Genomic DNA, 18,456 nt, shown 5'->3' with positions numbered 1-18,456 from the left:
CGGGGCACTCTTGACTTCGGGCTCCTTCTACGCCAGTCCTCCACCATGGAACTTCGCGTCTACACCGATGCCGACTGGGCGGGCTGTCCCGACACGCGCCGGTCCACCTCGGGCTACGCCGTGTTCCTCGGCAACAACCTCATCTCCTGGTCGTCGAAGCGCCAGCCGGTTGTCTCCCGCTCCAGCGCCGAGGCCGAGTACCGCGTTGTGGCCAACGGCGTGGCCGAGGCGACTTGGTTCCGTCAGCTCCTACACGAGCTCCACAGTCCGCTGACCACGAGCACCCTGGTTTTCTGCGACAACGTCAGTGCCGTCTACCTCTCCACCAACCCCGTCCAACACCAGCGCACGAAGCATGTGGAAATCGACCTCCACTTCGTCCGCGAACGGGTAGCTTGTGGAGCTGTTCGCGTCCTTCACGTCCCGACCACCTCACAGTTCCCGACGTCTTCACCAAGGGGCTTCCGTCGGTGGTCTTCACGGATTTCCGATCCAGTCTCAACATCTGCAGTGGCTAGAGTTTCGACTGCGGGGGGTGTTAGCTATCTGTGTACATGGGCCTAGCCCACAGCCCACTAGGGGTATATATCTGTTAGGGTTAGGGTTTACTGTAGCGACGACTGTTCATTCGCTCTCCAATACTAAATACCCCAGATTTTTTGAAATTTCCTCGAACAAGGATGTTGGGAGGAGGGGGTGTAATTTGGATTTTTTTAGACCTCTCACTGATTTAGAAGTTACATTGTGGGAGGAGCTTTAACTTGAGCTCCAAGAGTGCTCTCTTTCTCAAGAGGAGGGTCCAGTAATCTGGGCCTTTGATAAGTGTAAGTGTTATTAATCCTGACTAAAGGTTTTGGTAATTTAATGACAAAATAAATAAGAGTACTAACAAGTTTGCTCCTAGTGTATACTCAGTGTCTACAGAGATAAAAGGAGTAACAACTTTAGTTGAGATTTGGAAAAAGGAAGTTTCAAGGACAAAGCAAACACATCAATGGTGCCTTGAAAGGACTCAATGTGACGATCATGTAAAATTTTATATGTATCTTAAGTTGCAGAATCTATTTCTTCCTTAGTAGTTTTCGCACAGGTAATAGTGTTTGCTATTGATCAAGCCTCTAAATTCAAAATCTATTTTAAAAACCAAAATTCTTTGAACACTATGTATGCGGCTGCTGTTAGGATTGAGAAACGGAGAGTGTTCCTGTTGAAAAGCAGTTGAGCATTTTCAGCTGAGTTGAACTTTCTCAACTGAGTTGAGCTTCTTCAGCTAAGTTGAGCTTTTTCAGCTGAGTTAAACTTAACTTCAAATGTGAAACTCTCTGATCAAAACCAGTTGAACTTACCTCCGGGCCAGTTTAACCTTGGTTTTCTCTCCTGAACTTTTTGGTCAATACCAGTTGAATTGGCCCTAGGGGCAGTTCAACTGGTCTCTGGGTCAACTGCCTAGTCTGACATGCAGTCTGCCATTCTGACTAGCAGACTTTCTGTCAGCCTTCCACCAGGCAGTTGAACCGGCCCTAGGGGTGGTTCAATCGGTGTCAGGACCTGTTGACCAGTCTGACTTGCAGTCTGGCAGACTGACTGTCAGCCTGCCACCAAGCAGTTGAACCGAGCCTAGGGGCGGTTCAACCAGCCTTGCACAGAAATATCGAGTCCAACTGCTCTTTTTGAGGAGACTCTATAAAAAACCCTCATACCTCTCTCCTTATTTACCCTGGTCGCTCCCACACTTATTGCTCACCTAACTTGACACAAAAGCACTCTCCCTCTCTCACACCCGATCTAGCTCTCAAATCAAATCGATTGAAGGAGCCCATTTGGTGTGAGGTTTGTGCTTGTGTCCCTCGGATTTGGTTTTCCTCTTCCTTCTCATTCTCATCTCTTGAGCTTGTTGCAAACACCTCTTGTGCGATATTTGTTGTTCTTGGAACTCTAAAAGTTCCTAGACGGATTGAGGTTGCTTGGGAGTCTCCAAATTTGTGGACGACCCCAAGAAGTTTGTATTCACAGATCTTGTGAGTAGACTTGAGAAAAGATTCCCTTGACTTTGGTGGTCGGGTTGTGGAGGATTAGGGTTGGAAAAGACCCTGCCCTTTATGGGCTCCTCAACGGGGAGTAGGACACCTTTGTGGTGTGGCCGAACCTCAAGATAGAATCTTGTGTCTTGTGTTCTTGCTTGGATCCGTGATTGTGATTTTCTATTTGGCAAGATAGGCATATAGGTTTATTCGCCGTGTGGATCTTGTGGTGAATTAACTCCCATATTTCTCACCATCCACACTTAGTTTATCCCTCGCGTTTTTCCATTCTAAGAGATCCATCATTGTATTTCCTCATAGTTCAAAGCCTAGATTTATTCTAGCAGTTGAACTGGTTCAGAGTAGCTCAACTTGCCTTTATAGCAGTTGAACTGGCATGCACCAGTTGAAAGAATTGACATTATCTCGAAGTTTGTGGTGATAATTTTCAGGTTTAGCATATTCACCTCTACTCTAGGCTACTTTCAATAAGTCTCACCAGTTCACCACGAAATCATTGTATAGATTTAGATTTGATGGGGTATTAGGAAAAAAGTATATTAAAAATCTGGAAGTGCATGGTGCCTTTAAAAATCAAAGCTTTTATGTGACAAGTTTGTAATAGGAAAGTTTCATGTGACAACTTTGTAATAGAAAAGTTCAAGCAGCTATGGTGCTGAAAAAAAATGGTTGGAAAGGAAGTGCCTTACGCGCTTTATGTTGGAACAACGAATCGATTGACCATATTTTTTTTTCCAGTGCGTCCTATCGAGATGTGTTTGGGGCAGCATGAATGTGGCCATTGGCTGGATTACCCTGCCTAGATCAATGGAGGAGGTGTTTGACAACAAGATTGTCGTTCAGTTGCATAAAGACCCTACTCTTTCAATCTTTTTATGCTTTCTGGCCTGGTTTGGGCCATGTGGCGAAATCGCAATAAAATGGCAGTAGAAAAATGTTTTTCGAATAGCTCTGCTGGGATCTTGTATGACGCTATTTCTTATCTACATAGATGGGTAGTGCTCCTCAAGCCGAACAAGCAGGAGAAGCCGGTTGTTATCCTGGACGCCTTGGAGTGGTTATGTAACTGCCATTCATCAAAGGGAGTCTTCGGAAATAGGGATCATTTGAGAGATTAAGGCCCATTTAGTTTGAGGGACTAAAGATTAGTTTATACATTTTACTCTTATTTAGTCTCTAAATTGTCAAACAGTGGGACTAAAATAGAGACTAAACTGTTTTAATCTCTAGTCTCTCAATAGGTGACTAACAAGACTAAACCACATAAATTTCAAGTTTTGTCCCTTCTTTGTTTAAGTTACACTAATAGTGAGAGAATGTTAAAGGATATTTATTCATTTAATATGTTTTGAATACTTTTAGTCTCTAGAACCAAACAGGGTAGTGACTAAACTTTAGTCTCCTAACTAAACTTTATTCCCTAGACTAAAGGAAGACACTTAGCTAAGTAGTTTAGTGTTTCAGTTTTTTATCTGCTTGCGCTTTGTCGTTGTAAGCTGGTGCAACTGTTATTTTGCTTTCTTAAAAGCAGAGAAATAAAAAGCTCGATTAAAAAAAGCCGGGGAGGACCCTGTACGGTCTCACCCATGAAGTCTGACTTAAGGGTGGTGAATTTATGAGAAATAAATCTCTTGCTATTTAATTTTAAATTGCAAGAAATTTCGCCTATGGATCCCCTTCAAATCCATTCACCAAACCAGTCCTAAAACCACCCATGACCACTCACACGTGCAATTCCAAATCCACACGTTGGGTTTCGGATCGCACGCAGGTTTCTACTCATAATACACTTTTAAACAATAATTTAACGGTAAACAATTAAATGTCAACAATAATTAAGTTACATCTAGGAATTTTAAACCTTCTTATGTTGAGCATCAACAAACCATTTTATAAATCATTAGCCAAATTACTTATTCAAAATAAGTACTATTATACCTTAGGCATATTTGCGCAAAATAAAAAATAAACCAAAATTTAGGACACTTGCAACCACGGTTTAAAATAGAAACCCGCACCCACAACTCATAAAAGCTCGGGTCAAATGCGGGTGCACCAGTGGGTCAGGTACCTGTCAGGTTTTGGATTAAATTATCATCCCTACTGAAAGCTGAAACTCAAGTTAAGATACAAGTTGCACAGCACGGAATTCATTTTTGCATTCTGCAACAAATTCCCAGTACTAAACGTTATATACCTTAATAAACAACTAAATATCACAAAATTTGAAGAATAATGAAAGACAGGCTTGGCAGAACCAAAGGCGTCATACATAGAGACCAGCACGTGGTAACAAATGCCCCACCATGTACATGCGCTGGCTGAAAAAAAAAAGGTTAATGTACATTAGAGATCTTTGTACAACATTCATACAAGTCCGATAGTCCAAGTGATTTCTTATTTGAAACCTGTAAAGGAAATTCACTGCATTAGTAGGAAGTTCTGCACTTCTAGAACAGAAAATTACTCCCTCCGTTTCTTTTTATTTGTCGCTAGATAGTGTAAAATTGCACTATTCAGCGACAAATAAAAAGAAACGGAGGGAGTAGTTCTTTTATAGATGAAATCTAACAGCTGCAAAAAATTATATTAAAAGCAAGATATTAAGTGAAAGTTACTCATGAAAATAAAAGCAGCTGATTGTGCATGCATTACAACAAACGAAAGCAAGCCATACAGGATGGAGAAATTGTGGAACTCTGATTTCGGCAAAAGGAAACACATAAAAAATGGTAGAATTCAATATCGGACAAGACCCTAAGTCCATAATGAGTTAGTAGTATCAACAAATGCTCTTACTGGTCACTTTTTTCCTTTGCACCATAGCAGAAGATCTTACTCAGTAAACTGGAAATCAATTTAATTACTGGGGCCCTTCGGAGATGCAACTCCGTTTTTACCCTATTTTTTAAAGTTTGCACATATGCCCCTACTTTTTTAAAAGGAACATGTATTTTGCCCCTATTCCGGTATTAACCCAGCCCGCAAAAAAGGCGTTCATATCCTTGCATAATTGCCCATTATTTTATTAAGTATTTATAAATTTGCCCACACTTTGATATGAAAGTGGAATATAATTGTAACATAAATTTAAACATAGTTTTTGAAAATCAATATTTCAACTTAGAATTTAGAAATATTTCGAAATTGATGAAAATAAATTGAGCGTTACATTAAAATTGACAAGCAATATTTTAGTTATAATTTTGACAATATTTTTAATATTTTTAAAATTATAATTAAAATGTTGCCAATTTTGTCAAATTCAATTTTCTTTTATCAATATCGAAACATTTTAAAGTTCAAAGTTGAAATAGAAAATTTCAAAATTTATGGTCAGATTTAAGTCGCAATTATATTCCAAACTTTTATCTCAAAGTGGAAGCAAATTTGCTGACAAGCAATATTTTAGTTATAATTTTGACAATATTTTAAATATTTTTAAAATTATAATTAAAATGTTGCCAATTCTGTCAAAATTTAATGTCAAATTCAATTTACTTTTATCAATATCAAAACATTTTAAAGTTCAAAGTTGAAATAGAAAATTTCAAAATTTATGGTCAGATTTGAGTCACAATTATATTCCAAACTTTTATCTCAAAGTGGAAGCAAATTTGCAAACAATTGACAAGAGGAGGGACACTGGTGCAAGGGTATAATTGTCTTTTTGTGGCCGTTAAGTGCTGATAATGGAACAGGGGCAAAACGCCTGATTTTTTCAAAAATGAGAAGCACTTTAAAAAGAGGTAAAAACGAGGTTGCATCCAGATTAGAGGCAACCATGCAATAGACCCTTTAATTTAAAATATTTCATGAGCAAATATAGATATGTACAGCCCCATTAAGGATAACAATATTAATAAATGTACCTGCGTGAACTTCATCCAGAAGACATGGCATAGTAGCTGATTTCTTGGTTAGCACAATTAGTTGGCTTTGCTGTCCTCTCCCTGCTTAAAAAAAGGTAGCAGCGTAAGGAGTAGCACTTAAAAAAGGGCACAGAATTCATTTGTCCTTAACTAGAGTTACCATCAAAATTGAAGTGGCGACACACCATCTTGTACTGCTCAAAGGAAACTATGATACGGTCGGAAGAGAATGCTCAGTAGCAAGCCGCTTTCCAGATGAATCATTAACTGCATGCGCAAGATAGGGACACACCATTTTGCACTGCTCAAATGAATCATCAACTGCATGCGCAAGAGCATCCTTCTTCCTCAAAACTATTACGAGCATTGAGCAGTGCAAAGCTCATCTTAACCTGTGGCCTCACTAACTAAATCATCCAAGTGGATATGCAACTTTGTATACTAACTGGGTGCCATCAAAATAAGAAAGAAGGAAGAATTCCACGATCAGTCTCTGTACAAATTGACCAGCAAGCTCAAATGAGAAGACCTATGCTTTTACACTGTTCACTGTTGAACTATTCAGTTTCATGCTACTTCATCAAGAAAAGTTAATTGGATTAAACATCCAACAGGAACTTCCAACGGGTGGCACTTTCTCAGATTCTGAACACGTCAGCAGCTGATGGACTCCATTGAAATTCGCACAAGCCTTAGTAGATCATTCACACTTCGGAAGTTAAAATCCAGTACTGTTTTTACTGAAGGAAGACCATCGACTCCATTTTCATGATTGCCAGCAGCAGAAGCAATTGCCATGTGTGACTTCCGAGTAGCCTCAAAGGCACTATTGACATCATTTGTCTATGAAAACCAAAGAAACATTAGATCCCATAGAATTTATGAACCTTTACGATTGAAAGTGGCATAACATTAATGTATGCTGTATTAGTCTGAGAATGAGCAAGTCCTTAGGATATCGTAAACTCTATGCCTAACCTTCTGATTTGATTTGAGTAATGGTATGAACTGATCCATTCACGTACCATTTCATGTGGACACAATGTCGATGGAATAAAAGATGTAGGGTCATGCCATTCAGATGAACCCAATGAAATGGCAAACAAGAATATTTATGAACAAGCCTATTCCTCCACCTAAACAAGCTACTAGCACACTCTGAGGACACAATTGAATCAGATATTCAACTAGAAGCACAACCAGTTGCTAAAGGTTGCCAAAGTCTATCCAATTTCCTAACTTAATAACTTCAGGCATGCTTGTAGGCTGCCATGATAGAATACAAATTACAAAACATTATAAAAAATTTGGTTCAACACCCAACTTCGCCCTCCTAAAAATCAAAAGGTCACAGCTGCCAAGACGACTTTCATGTTGCAACAGACAATGTCACACAAATACTCACCACTAAAAAATCTAACCAATGGTTCTACATCCTGGGACACTGAGAAAACAAAGATTCAACGCCATTTCTAACTTCAAAATTATCAATTTAGTTAGGTATAAAACTGCATAGGATGTCAGTGAGTGATCTAACTACAGCAAAAAGAAAATCCAAAATAACACAATTGCCATGCAAGTACGAGAATCAGATGATTCATTCTATCCAATGGACATGGTAGTAACACGCAGCACTAAATTAAGGACCCAAGCAGTGAAATAGCAGTGGGACCACCCTAGTCTCAAACCATTGATTAGACTCAGAACACAAATCATAAGAGTAGCTGAGTAGGCATATGATACTAACATATCATTTTTCTTATTGCATACTCCACAGATTATGAACTATCTTCAAAAACTAAGGCATGTTGTAAGCAGGTACATTGTTCAACTGCCTATCAAGATATCTAACACTTACATAAGCTAGTAACCGCATCAAGTGTGGTTGATTTCGAGCGGCCAGCAACAAATGATTTCCAGCCACTTGTGGTGAATTAGCATCCTTGCTTGAAGAGGCCTTGGATAATCCATTGTTATTTAAATTATCAATGTCTGAGGCTGAAGATGATGGTGATTCACCTGCAAAAAAATATGATCAATAATAAGAAAGAGAGAGAGAGAGAAAGGATGTAGTGGTCTCAAGCCCTGTAATCTAAGTTGCATATGCCAGCACACTAAGTTAGTCTCGAAATGTCACATGTCATACATTAAATGTGTTGTACCCGAGACTTATCCATTAAGTTATCGCTATGGGATAGTTTTTAGAGCTTTACATGTGAGGTCCATGTCCCAAAGTTGTACTGCCCCCAATGGGCCCACCACATCATTCTGCCCCGAGACAGGATCAGGATTTTGCCATCTTGAGTCCTTGACTCCTAGGGTCCCCGAGTACCAAAGGGCATAGACCCCAGCTATCAAATTACGAATCCAAAAACTTTAGGCCCCAAGTAACATCTGTTCAGGGATGGTTTTGCACTGAGCACCATCCGTACTACCACGGGGCGCAAGGGGCTTGGAGGCCTACACCATCAGATGCCCGAAGTCGCTAGGGCCCAAGGGCTTACACAATCAGGTGCGTCGAGGCGTGAGGGCCCAGGGGCTTACACCGTCAAGTGCCTCAGGGCGTGAGGGGCCCTGAGGGCTTAAATTGTCATGTGCCCCGAGGCGCGAGGGGCTTACACCGTCAGGTGCCCTCAGATGCGAGAGGTCAGGGGGCTTACACCATCAGGTGCCTCAAGGGCTTATGTTTGCATGTCTAAAGATGTGGTCCTAGAGGCTCGGTTTAGAGGGTATTCCCATAAAAAACAAACTCAGAACTAGATCCAAAGAAGGTCCCTAGGCCATGGCCCCAAGAGTAGTAACCCCTTTGTGGTGGGCCCTCAAACCAGGATCCTTGAACGTGTCTTGGCAACAACCGAGGGTATGGCATTCCCCAGACGTTGACGATGATGGTGTCTAGGACTGATAGTGTTAAAAGTTAACAATACAGTTGGCAGCTGTTTCAAATCTGGCAAAGGAGTAAGACAAGAAGATCCATTGTCTCCCTTTCTATTCAACATTGTTGCAGACACCTTAGTTAAGATGATTAACATTTGATAAAAGGCCTAGTTAGTGCATGTATACTTCTGAAGATTAGGCACTACGGTGGTGGGCAATGGTAGGGTAAAGCTACAAGTTTTGGTAGGATAGATGGTGTGGCCAGGTTACCTAAGCTGAAAAGTTTAATCAGCGTTTTGTTATAAGTGAAGAGCAGGAATGTTCAATTGAGAGCATGAAATTGAAAAATCGGCACGCCTCCTTCAGGAGGTGGTTACATGAGGACTTGCAAAATCAGCCAAGAAGGTTAATGGATATCGTTCGTAGGTATATTGTCAATAATGAGAAGGACAAGGCTTGGTTGGGAGTGGGAGAAGTCTTGTTCTTTCTCTGTGAAATTACTTATAAACGTCTTTGCCAGAATGAGTACAGGTATAGTTTCAATAAAATCTAAAATTCTCTTAAAGGTTCAAGGTCTTCATGTGATTGGTCCTTCAAGATGCTTCGTTACTAAAAACGGGGACGGTAGGGGAAAGACCGCCCCCACGGTATTATATTAAGAAGCTCAATCGGAGCCCCAACCGAGAAAGGTCACGAAAGTTGGGCCCCCCACACAGCATAAGGGTTCGCCCTTATAGGCCAGATCTTTACTCGTGCTTTGAGCCCTCCCGACTCCTACACGAGGATCCACCCCTTATAAACTAGTCCATCTCATGTGCACACAATCAGGGAACCAACGAGTGACCTTTTTTAAGCTCAGCCTAAAATTCGCTCCCCCTGGGATTCGAACTCAGGACCTAAGGAGTGCTACTCAGAGTCTCAGACCACCTAACCAACTCAACTAAAGATAATTTAAGTTTAAGCAAACGTAGATGGCAAGGAGATGATTGTTGCGCCTTTTGCACAAAGAAAGAGTGTGCAGCATATCTTCTTTGAGTGTTTGACAGCCTCGGTTTATCCCTTCCCTAGACCCCACTCACGTGGGAGCCTCCGGCACTGGGTCTACCTGATTTTTTTAATGTATGACTAATATACTGAGTTTGAAGGACTTTACTAGAAAATCATGTAAGTATATGAAGAACATTTGAAGAGTTCACACAATGGGATATAAGACTAAATTTCTCATTTAGAAATCACGTACCTGGTGCAGTCTGTACAACTGCCTGTAACACTTGTCTATCTTTGCTTGCAGTTGGGTGTTTGTAGTATGCAGCCTTCAGATAAGCAACTTCAACACATTTGTATGCTAAAGCAGCAGCAGCCATCTTCTTGCATTTTTCATATGCATGACCAACAAAGCTGGAAATCAAATGGACACTCAATATTGTGACCAATTTTGGGCAATGTTAAACAAAACCAAAAGTACACATTGCAATTTAATAAAAGTATCATCTACAACTTTTTAGAAGCAAGCAATGATGATTGTGCCAATTTGGCCTAGGTCCAATTGAACAACATTTGCCACTAAGGCATCATTTTACGCATCTACTTGTAACCATCATGTTACACAGTGAACGCTGTCCGGCTAATCAACTTTGCTTTGAACACATTCAGTTGATTAAGTGGTACAACCCATACAGGTCAGGCTATGCAGAAGCACTTCAATTCAAGATCCAACAGTGCAATATACAACCTGGGGTACATTCCCAATCATTTATCACAGTGCAACCTCATTCTTGAAGCAATATACTTGAAGAAAAATATAAATGTGATCCAGAATGGAGCTACAGATCAAAAAGTCAAATGTATTGATATTTTAACGTCATCAAGTCATGCTGCTAATTCTAAAAAAGCATTTAAATGTACACGAGGTCACAACTCACAAGAGAAGTCATGATTCTAATATTATGGTCATGTTTCCTTTCTTATGCAAATGGAATTTGCCTGATACACACTTCATATATATTAGAGTAGCTTACTTGCAAAGTTTTGCAGTATCTGAATACATGCTCTGGGCTGCATCACCTTGTTTCAATCCATCAAAGCTAGGAGGTTCCAAAAGTGATGCAACATGCAAAAATTTTAGGGCAGACTCAAAGTAGAGTCTTGTACTTTCAAGCTCTTTTCCTTCTCCCTGCAGAGAAAATTGGTGAGTACCTTACAAGATAAAAGCTAATATAATAGCAAACTAGTCGTACAGGCATGGCATCAAATTGTAAGAGAAAAACCTTCAAACGATTAGCCTTATGCTTTAAATCCCGGGCTTCTTTGAGAGCATATGCAGTTGAAGTATTGTCCTTCCTAGCTGGACTAGAAGTATCAGCAGGACTAGGAATTGCATGCTTTGCAGTGCCATGTCGTCCTCCATTTTGAGCATTGTATTGTCTTGATTGTGGAGTCAATTTTGACCCATTAGGTTTTAATGGTGTGGAGTGAGAATCCAGTTTGTTTTCTTTCAAAGGTGAGCAGACCATCTGGGGTTTAGGCTTCTGTGAATCTTGCTTGTTGCTGTTGATATATGATTTCTCTTTTCCAGATGGTAAACCGAGCAGAGGATTTCCATCTGGTGGGCAATGAGTTGATCCATTTCTATCCTGAAGAGAATTTGTGCTTTTGTTACTTTCATGCATGCTTGAATCACATTTATCCAAGACTGATGTCTTTGGATCAACAGGATGCTTTCCTGGTTGCATAGGAGAGCCATCTGTATTGTAGTTGTTTTTTTCACCAGAATGCAAATGGTGAGAAGCTTTAGGAATATGGGAGCTCTTTACATTGGAATCCTTTCTCCCAGATTCAGGCTGCAGGTCCTCATTGAAACCCCTTTCAAGATGAAAACCATCAGAGGCATGACCTTGAGTTAACTGAACCAGTCCATTATCCCTATCAGATTTTCTTCGGGGAGAACCAACCGAAACAGGTTCACTAGACCGTTGATCATTGCTTGCTACGCGAACTTCAGTATTTAGTTGTTTTGCCATGATTGGCACAGTGGCTGAGTTAGCATTCAGAGATCCATCCTTACCTGAAATTCTACTATGAGGGACAGAGACCTTGTCAATGTTGGAGTTCCTCCGTGGTGATGAAGAAAGAGGCTCAATTGGTGAAGTCTTCATAGCTTGAGTGGTCTGCTTCTTTTTTTGTGAGACCGAAGCCTTTGAAGAACTTGAAGTTACAGCTGAAGTCTGAATATAGGCCACATCACTAGCAGGTTCACCCAAGTCCAAAGCCTGATCAGAAAGGCTCTTTTCTTGTTCAGGCAGACCTCTTTTGCCACTAAAGAGTGTGTTATCCTCAACTAACTCACTGTTCATACGCCCCCCATCATAAGACAAAACCTGATCAGCATGTTGAACTTTTGGTGGTTTGGTGCTCGTCATAGAAAACAGCTCTTCAGAATTCAATGATTTCAACTTTGCTTCCTTTAAGTTCTGGTCCCTATAGGTTTCTTTGACAGCTCCTTTGCTTACATGAGCTACTGAATTGTGCTGGCTCTCCTCCCATTCCTTCACTATCCTCTTCTTACTAGACAAATCTGATCTTTGTACATCTGACTGGTGAAAATATCCCTTGCTCTCGTCTTCAGGACCAACTAAATCATCTTGTCTTGCTTTCTTGGAAGTTTCCAAACGATTATGCCGTGAGGCACTTTTTTGCTTTGATGAAGAAAGGTCAGTCCTTTCACCTGAACCCTTTGAGGTTGCTGACTTCGCAGGCAAAGCCTTGGCCTCATCAGGAACATCTCCGCTAGCTAAATCAGATCCAAGGATCCGATCTACATCAAAATGGTGTCGCTCTTCTTTCCTAATTTTCTTAGAAGCTTTGTATTCATCATGATCTAAGTCTCTCTTGTTTTTCACTTTAGAATGCTTCTTAGGTCTTTCAACAAGATCTCCTAAGTTTGGTCAAGAAAATATGTCAGCAAAGAAACATAGGTACATGTATAAAATGAGGTAAAAATATAGTAGATTAGGTAAACTGAAATAATAAGAAACAGTATAGAACCTCCATCAGAATAGCTACTGTGATGCTTGCTCTTGGACCTTTTCTTTTCAATTATTGGGTCAACTGATTTGCTTACAGAATGCCTCTCAGCCGAATACTGGATACCATCAGTATAAGTTTTAGTTTTACTAGGAGCATGTTGGTTGCTCATTGGATGACCTGAAACCTGTGTTAGGTGAGAACCCTCAGCCACAAAATTTCCATCACTTGGAATATTTTTTCTTTTTCTATTCTGCTCAATATGTCCATTCATGTTGGGAGTGCTGGATGTTACTAGTCCTGTTGAAGCAACATGAGGATGACCAACTGCAGGAATACCATTTGCAGGGGCAGGGACATAAAGTGCATTCAGAGCATTCGTAGTCTCCTCTTCACTAATCTCACACCTATTCATCCCGGGTCTGTAAAAGTTTCATGTAATCCAAATGCAGCAAGGAATTATCAGTGTTCATCACACACGAACATAGAGAAATATTGTTGCTCTAACATCCCAGCATACATCCTTTCTAGCTTTAAGAGTAGCAGTTAAGAAAAATCATTTATTTAAGGAAAAATACGCCCAAATTTGTGTTAGAAAGGACTCCAATATAGGCGGCAACCCAGGCTTTTAACTATATGAAAGATGTAGAGCAGTTCAAATATTTTTATAGGAAATAAGTATGGTTCAATTCCATGAAGTTTCAGATTCTGACTCCTTGGTATGTGCGCATAAAATACTCTCGCCAGACACACAAGAAAGTGAAGATTGTTCTGGCCTTTAGTCCCATGTACTCAACTCTTTAAACTTAAGATATCAGTACCTCTACAAAGTTAAAAATATGAAAACAAATATATAGGCTTATAAATATCAGAATTCATTAAGTTCGGCACAACTGATAAAATATCTAATTGAACATAGCGATGGGGGTCATTGCATAACTACTTTGATAGCACAATGTAATTGAGCACAAAGATCCATGCAGTAAGACTTATCAAAATTCCAAACATATGTTTTATCAGAATGGGTCTTCTGTGTTCCAAAAATTCCAATACAAACTGTAGTGGTTCAAATGTTAGTTCAAACACATCAAACCAACCAACCCTAGACAAGTAAGATGGCACTGGTTAGTGGTTACATGCTACCTAGTTCATACACTGACGTTAGACAAAGGAAACAAGAAACAGCATACAGAAAAAAGCACAAAAGGAAGATTGAGCAGAAAATATCTAAAAATTATAAAACATCGACTACCTAGTTCATACACAGACGTTAGACAAAGGAAACAAGGAACTGCATACAGAAACAAGCACAAAAGGAATGAGCAGAAAATATCTAAAAAACATAAAACGTCCACTACCTAGTTCATACACTGATGTTAGGCAAAGGATTAAGGAAACATGGAACAGCATACAGAAACAAGCACAAAACAAATATTGATCAGAAAATGTCTAAAAATATAAAACATCCACGATGTGGAAAGTATGAATGGACTTAAACTTACAGCCAATATAGCATGCTACATTTCCACTTCTTAGGAAGATCTGAAGGATTCATCTCATAAGGTAGGAGACGCCATTTATCACATATGTCACAGCTCACCCAATGCTCCTTTATCACAACTGGAGCTGCATTTGCAGTTGATACAGTGGAAGGTGGAGGTATATGCATCTTCTGCTCCTCAGAAGCCAAGTGCTTATCATGCTTTACACTAGAAGAAATCTCCCTCCTAGAGATCCCAGGTGCATCAGAATCCCTCTCGATGTCATATTTCCATGGCTTTTCCTTTGGTCGGAGATCTCCAAAGGCACTTTCATTCTCCAATGTGTCTTTTTCCTTGCTTCCGTGAGATCCTTCAGGCAGGTTGTCCCTAACATCTCTATGTGATTTTGTTTTGGGTTTCTTTCCAGTATGGCTAGATTTGGATTGCATGTCACTTTTCCTCTCCTTAACTGCAGCAGAAGAACGAATGTGTTTCTCATCCTCCAGGAAATCAGAAGATCTCGAAGCATTGGTCTTTTGTTCTCTCTGCATTTTTTTGACCTCATTCTTGGAGCTATTTTCCTCATTTGTGTCATAAGGTAAGGCTTCTTTACCAGAAACTTTGCCCATGCTCCGGGAAACAGCTGGACCTCTTTCGTTTATAACATTGCTAACTTCAAAGTTAGAGGCGTTATATTTACTCTCAGGTTTCATTTTCTTTTCTTGCTTCCTATCCGATATTAGGTCTTTGCCATTAGTTGTATTCCTCTCTTCTAAAGTTGCCTCTCCCTTTTCTGCCTTGGATTTTGATTCCGCTTTTACTGCTGAAAAATCCATTTCTGAACTACCAAAACTACTGTTCTCTAAGCATTCCGTCGCCTCTGCTTTGGCAGGTTCAACTATGATTGGCATGGAGTTGGTCTTAGTGGACCGCTCTTTCAATCGGGCATCTCTAGTTCCCGCCAAGTTGTTTTCTGCTGGTTCCACTTCAAGTCGATTCTCACCTTTTGCATCCATGGCTCTGGGATCAGACAGCAATGATATGTTGAGAGCTTCGGATACGATCTTTTGACCAGCAACTGTTTCTATATCAATCTCCTTTTTCATAACTGCACTAATATCATTTCTGTTCTTTGAATTTTTTGCATCTATCAGCTTCTTTTTCTTAGCATCAGATTTTACCTTTTTAGTCGTGTGGCCTTCATATGGTTCTTGTACACTTTCTATGTGCACATTTGATTCCCACTTCTTTGACGAAGCCACAACCTTTTTTGTCAATTGCAAGATATTGGCTGGTAGAGGGGATAACAGGAAGCCTCCAGGAACTGAAAAGCATGTCATGATCTGTTCGAACATTCAAATGAAACTTTTCATCAACCCCCTTTTACTGTGGACAATGGAATAGAAGCATAAAGACCCTAGTTGTGTTGTACCATGAATTATTTACCTGAAGGATGGTTTGTGGAGATTCATGTGGCACATTGTTAACTTCAGGGGATAGGCTCCCACGGCCATCGGGGCTATCCTCGATGGATGAAGGTGAAGAAATATCAAGGCCCAGACCACTGTAGATATCCGCATTATTTCTTGCCAAAACATTATCAGAGCCAACTTTTATCCGGACTTTAAGTCTATTTTGGTCATGACATTTCAATGGTCCATACGAATCATGGGAGACGGAACCCCCTTCAGCCTTTGTGGTTGGGCGTATTTCCTTTTTAATTGAATCGCCAGAAAAAGGCACCATAGGACCATTACTTTGGGGGGTAGATGAAACTGTCACAGCAGGAGGCTTTTGAGACATGCCCTACATTACAAATCATTACATCATCAATGTCAAACGGGAGCATGTTCGTGACAACACTGTTCTACAACAGTAGATGATCACTGCCAAAAGAAACTTAGGCACCTCGCTAGACTGGTGGAAGGGAGATTTTGAGGTAGCATTTGCTGCCTTAAGTGGACTTCTAGTTTGGGGGAGAGGGGAGCGCTGGTACGTAGGTAAAAATGAACCATATCCACCAAATTTGGACCCTGTCAAAGATTAAAGTTCTGCTTAATGTAATAATGTTTAGCTATAATGAACCCAAATCAAGCTGATACAGCAACTCCCCACCTAGATTCTCTGCAGACACGCCTCCTTCGAAGTCCTTCTGAAAATGGCCAAGTACATCTTGAAGTTTTTCGTCCTGAAACATGCAAACCATAGGATAGAAAGAAATGTTACGCAAAATTGATTAGTGGTATGGTATACAGTATATAATCTTAAAACAAAAATTCCGTTCTTGCTTGTGTTTCCTTTCAAGCTGGAGTAACCCTAAAGACGGCCAATATTTGATCAAGTATACAACGTTCGTGTCACCTCTTTCTCTTAGCCTTTCTTCTGGACAAACAGAGTTTCATATACGGAATATACTGCGCGTATACAGACTGGCTTGAGCTCAAAACAAGGACAGGTCCCAGTAACGCACAGGTGTGCATCATAGACCCGAAAGGCGTTACATGATCCACCGCTGCGAAAAAAAAGACCTCCCAAGGAAGCACACAATCCCACTGGCTTTAGCTGTGTGACTTTGGGATTGTAGTTGAAGAGAGGAGAAACGGCAGGAGAATCGATGAGAATGATCCCACAGCGTACCACACTCGAAACTGGCGCATTCGAAAAAATAGAAACCTTGAGTGTAATCTCACAGCAGATGGAGCAGCCAAATCACTAGTGGGTAGATACCCAACACACGCCAGAACAAAGAAAAACCAAGGAAGCAGTTTTTCTTTCCATTTTAATTATACCAGCATCACCATAGTACCTATATACTTGGCTAATCTAGCATCCTAACCTCCAGGCACGAACCAAGTGTGGAAAGAAGAAGAGTAAATGATTCAGCAACGCAATTGCCTGCTCCTTTGCAGTAGTGCCCCGCCAAAGCAACAGATTGAGCAAATTCCAAAGTGATCCAGCTAAGCAATTGCTTGTAGTCGTAAAGCACCATTCCTCGGGTCGTATGAAGCAAGAGAAACCGAAACGGGCCGCTTGATTCGCTGCCTATACTAACTTATCGGAGCGACGAAACAAGCGACAGGACGGCACTAAAGGGGGAACCGAACGCTGTAGGCAAAGGCACCTAGCACCAGAGGAGGGTGCGCGGAGGCAGGGACCGGACCGCGACATTGCTGGAGCCTGCAGGGCGCGAGGCGCGGCGAGAGCGACTCACAATGTAAGAGAGCGCGACGTCGGGGTCGACGAAGGCGGTGTCGTCCCCGCAGGCCTCCCCCTCCTCGAGCTCGGCGTCGTCGTCCATGCCGAGTCCGCCCCGGAGCTGCTGCGTCTGCGCTGCCGCTACGCGGCCGCCCGCATCCTCCTGCCGCCGCCTCACGGACAGCATCACCCGGGCACGGCCCGCTTCGCCTAACCACCTACCTACCACCAGGCAGCACACAGCAGCTCGCGGACCAGCACGGGGGGCGGACGGGCGACTGTCAGCTGGAAGAAGCTCGAATCGAAGCAGCACGAGGTCCCCGATCTGCGGGATCTCTCCCCCTGCCGCGGCCGGATCGGCGAATCGAGGCCTGCGGATTGGGGATCGCGAGATTCGGACGCGGGCTCCTCGCAGGCTTGGTTGCCCTCGGTCTCCCCCTTCCCTCGTCTCGTCTGCCTCGGCGTCTCGAGGTTTCGTCGCACGCGAGAATAAATTTTCTAGTTAATTGGTTCCTTTTTGCGGCTGCCTCCTCCCTCGGTAGTCTCTTGCGGTTGCGTTCGCCTCCCCTGGCTTAGCTGGGTGGACTAGACGCTGGTTTTCGTTATGGGCTGGCCCGCGGCCCGCGGCTTTTCGCCTGAGGAGGAGAGCGAAGCGAACTGGAACGTCCGTTCGGCCTATGGATGCCAAAATTGCCCGCGGGCTCTAGTGAGGACCGATAAAAAAAATTATTATATATACTCTCTTCCTTCATAAATATTACTAGTTAGGTGCTCGTGCGTTGCAACGGCTCACAAATTATTATTAATAATATAATACTCATACGTTGCGACGACATATAGTCATAGAAATGCTAAATCAACATAAATCATATGCCACGTGCACAACCAATGTGGTAGTTAAAATAGTTTAATATACCAATTTTGATGAACAATTCAATATATATTTTGATGAGAAATAAAAAATGT

At 41.5% G+C, this 18,456-nt stretch overlaps 1 protein-coding gene across 2 annotated transcripts; it reads right to left on the bottom strand.

Annotated features, from left to right (window-relative positions):
* Positions 1-4,128: 4,128 nt before the first annotated feature.
* LOC103633544 (uncharacterized) lies at positions 4,129-18,190 on the bottom strand. 2 transcript variants are annotated; one of them, XM_008655226.3, is made up of 13 exons: positions 17,507-18,139; positions 16,411-16,483; positions 16,204-16,328; positions 15,742-16,101; positions 14,317-15,638; positions 12,836-13,236; positions 11,059-12,725; positions 10,810-10,964; positions 10,032-10,189; positions 7,773-7,933; positions 6,075-6,757; positions 5,915-5,995; positions 4,129-4,363 (listed from the first exon to the last, which is right to left on the bottom strand). In XM_008655226.3, the coding sequence occupies exons 1-11, from the start codon at positions 17,675-17,677 to the stop codon at positions 6,569-6,571; spliced, it is 4,782 nt and encodes a 1,593-aa protein (XP_008653448.1). In that variant the 5' UTR covers positions 17,678-18,139; the 3' UTR covers positions 4,129-4,363; positions 5,915-5,995; positions 6,075-6,568. The 2 variants fall into 2 exon arrangements, with proteins under 2 accessions (XP_008653448.1, XP_008653447.1); XM_008655225.3 differs by having other exon boundaries at positions 4,147-4,450; positions 17,507-18,190.
* Positions 18,191-18,456: the final 266 nt, after the last annotated feature.

This window comes from Zea mays, chromosome 7 (assembly GCF_902167145.1).
Source record: "Zea mays cultivar B73 chromosome 7, Zm-B73-REFERENCE-NAM-5.0, whole genome shotgun sequence".
NCBI classification, from domain to species: Eukaryota; Viridiplantae; Streptophyta; class Magnoliopsida; order Poales; family Poaceae; genus Zea; species Zea mays.
The sequence above is the reverse complement of the archived record's forward strand: the minus strand, read 5'-3'. Positions and strand labels throughout refer to the sequence as shown.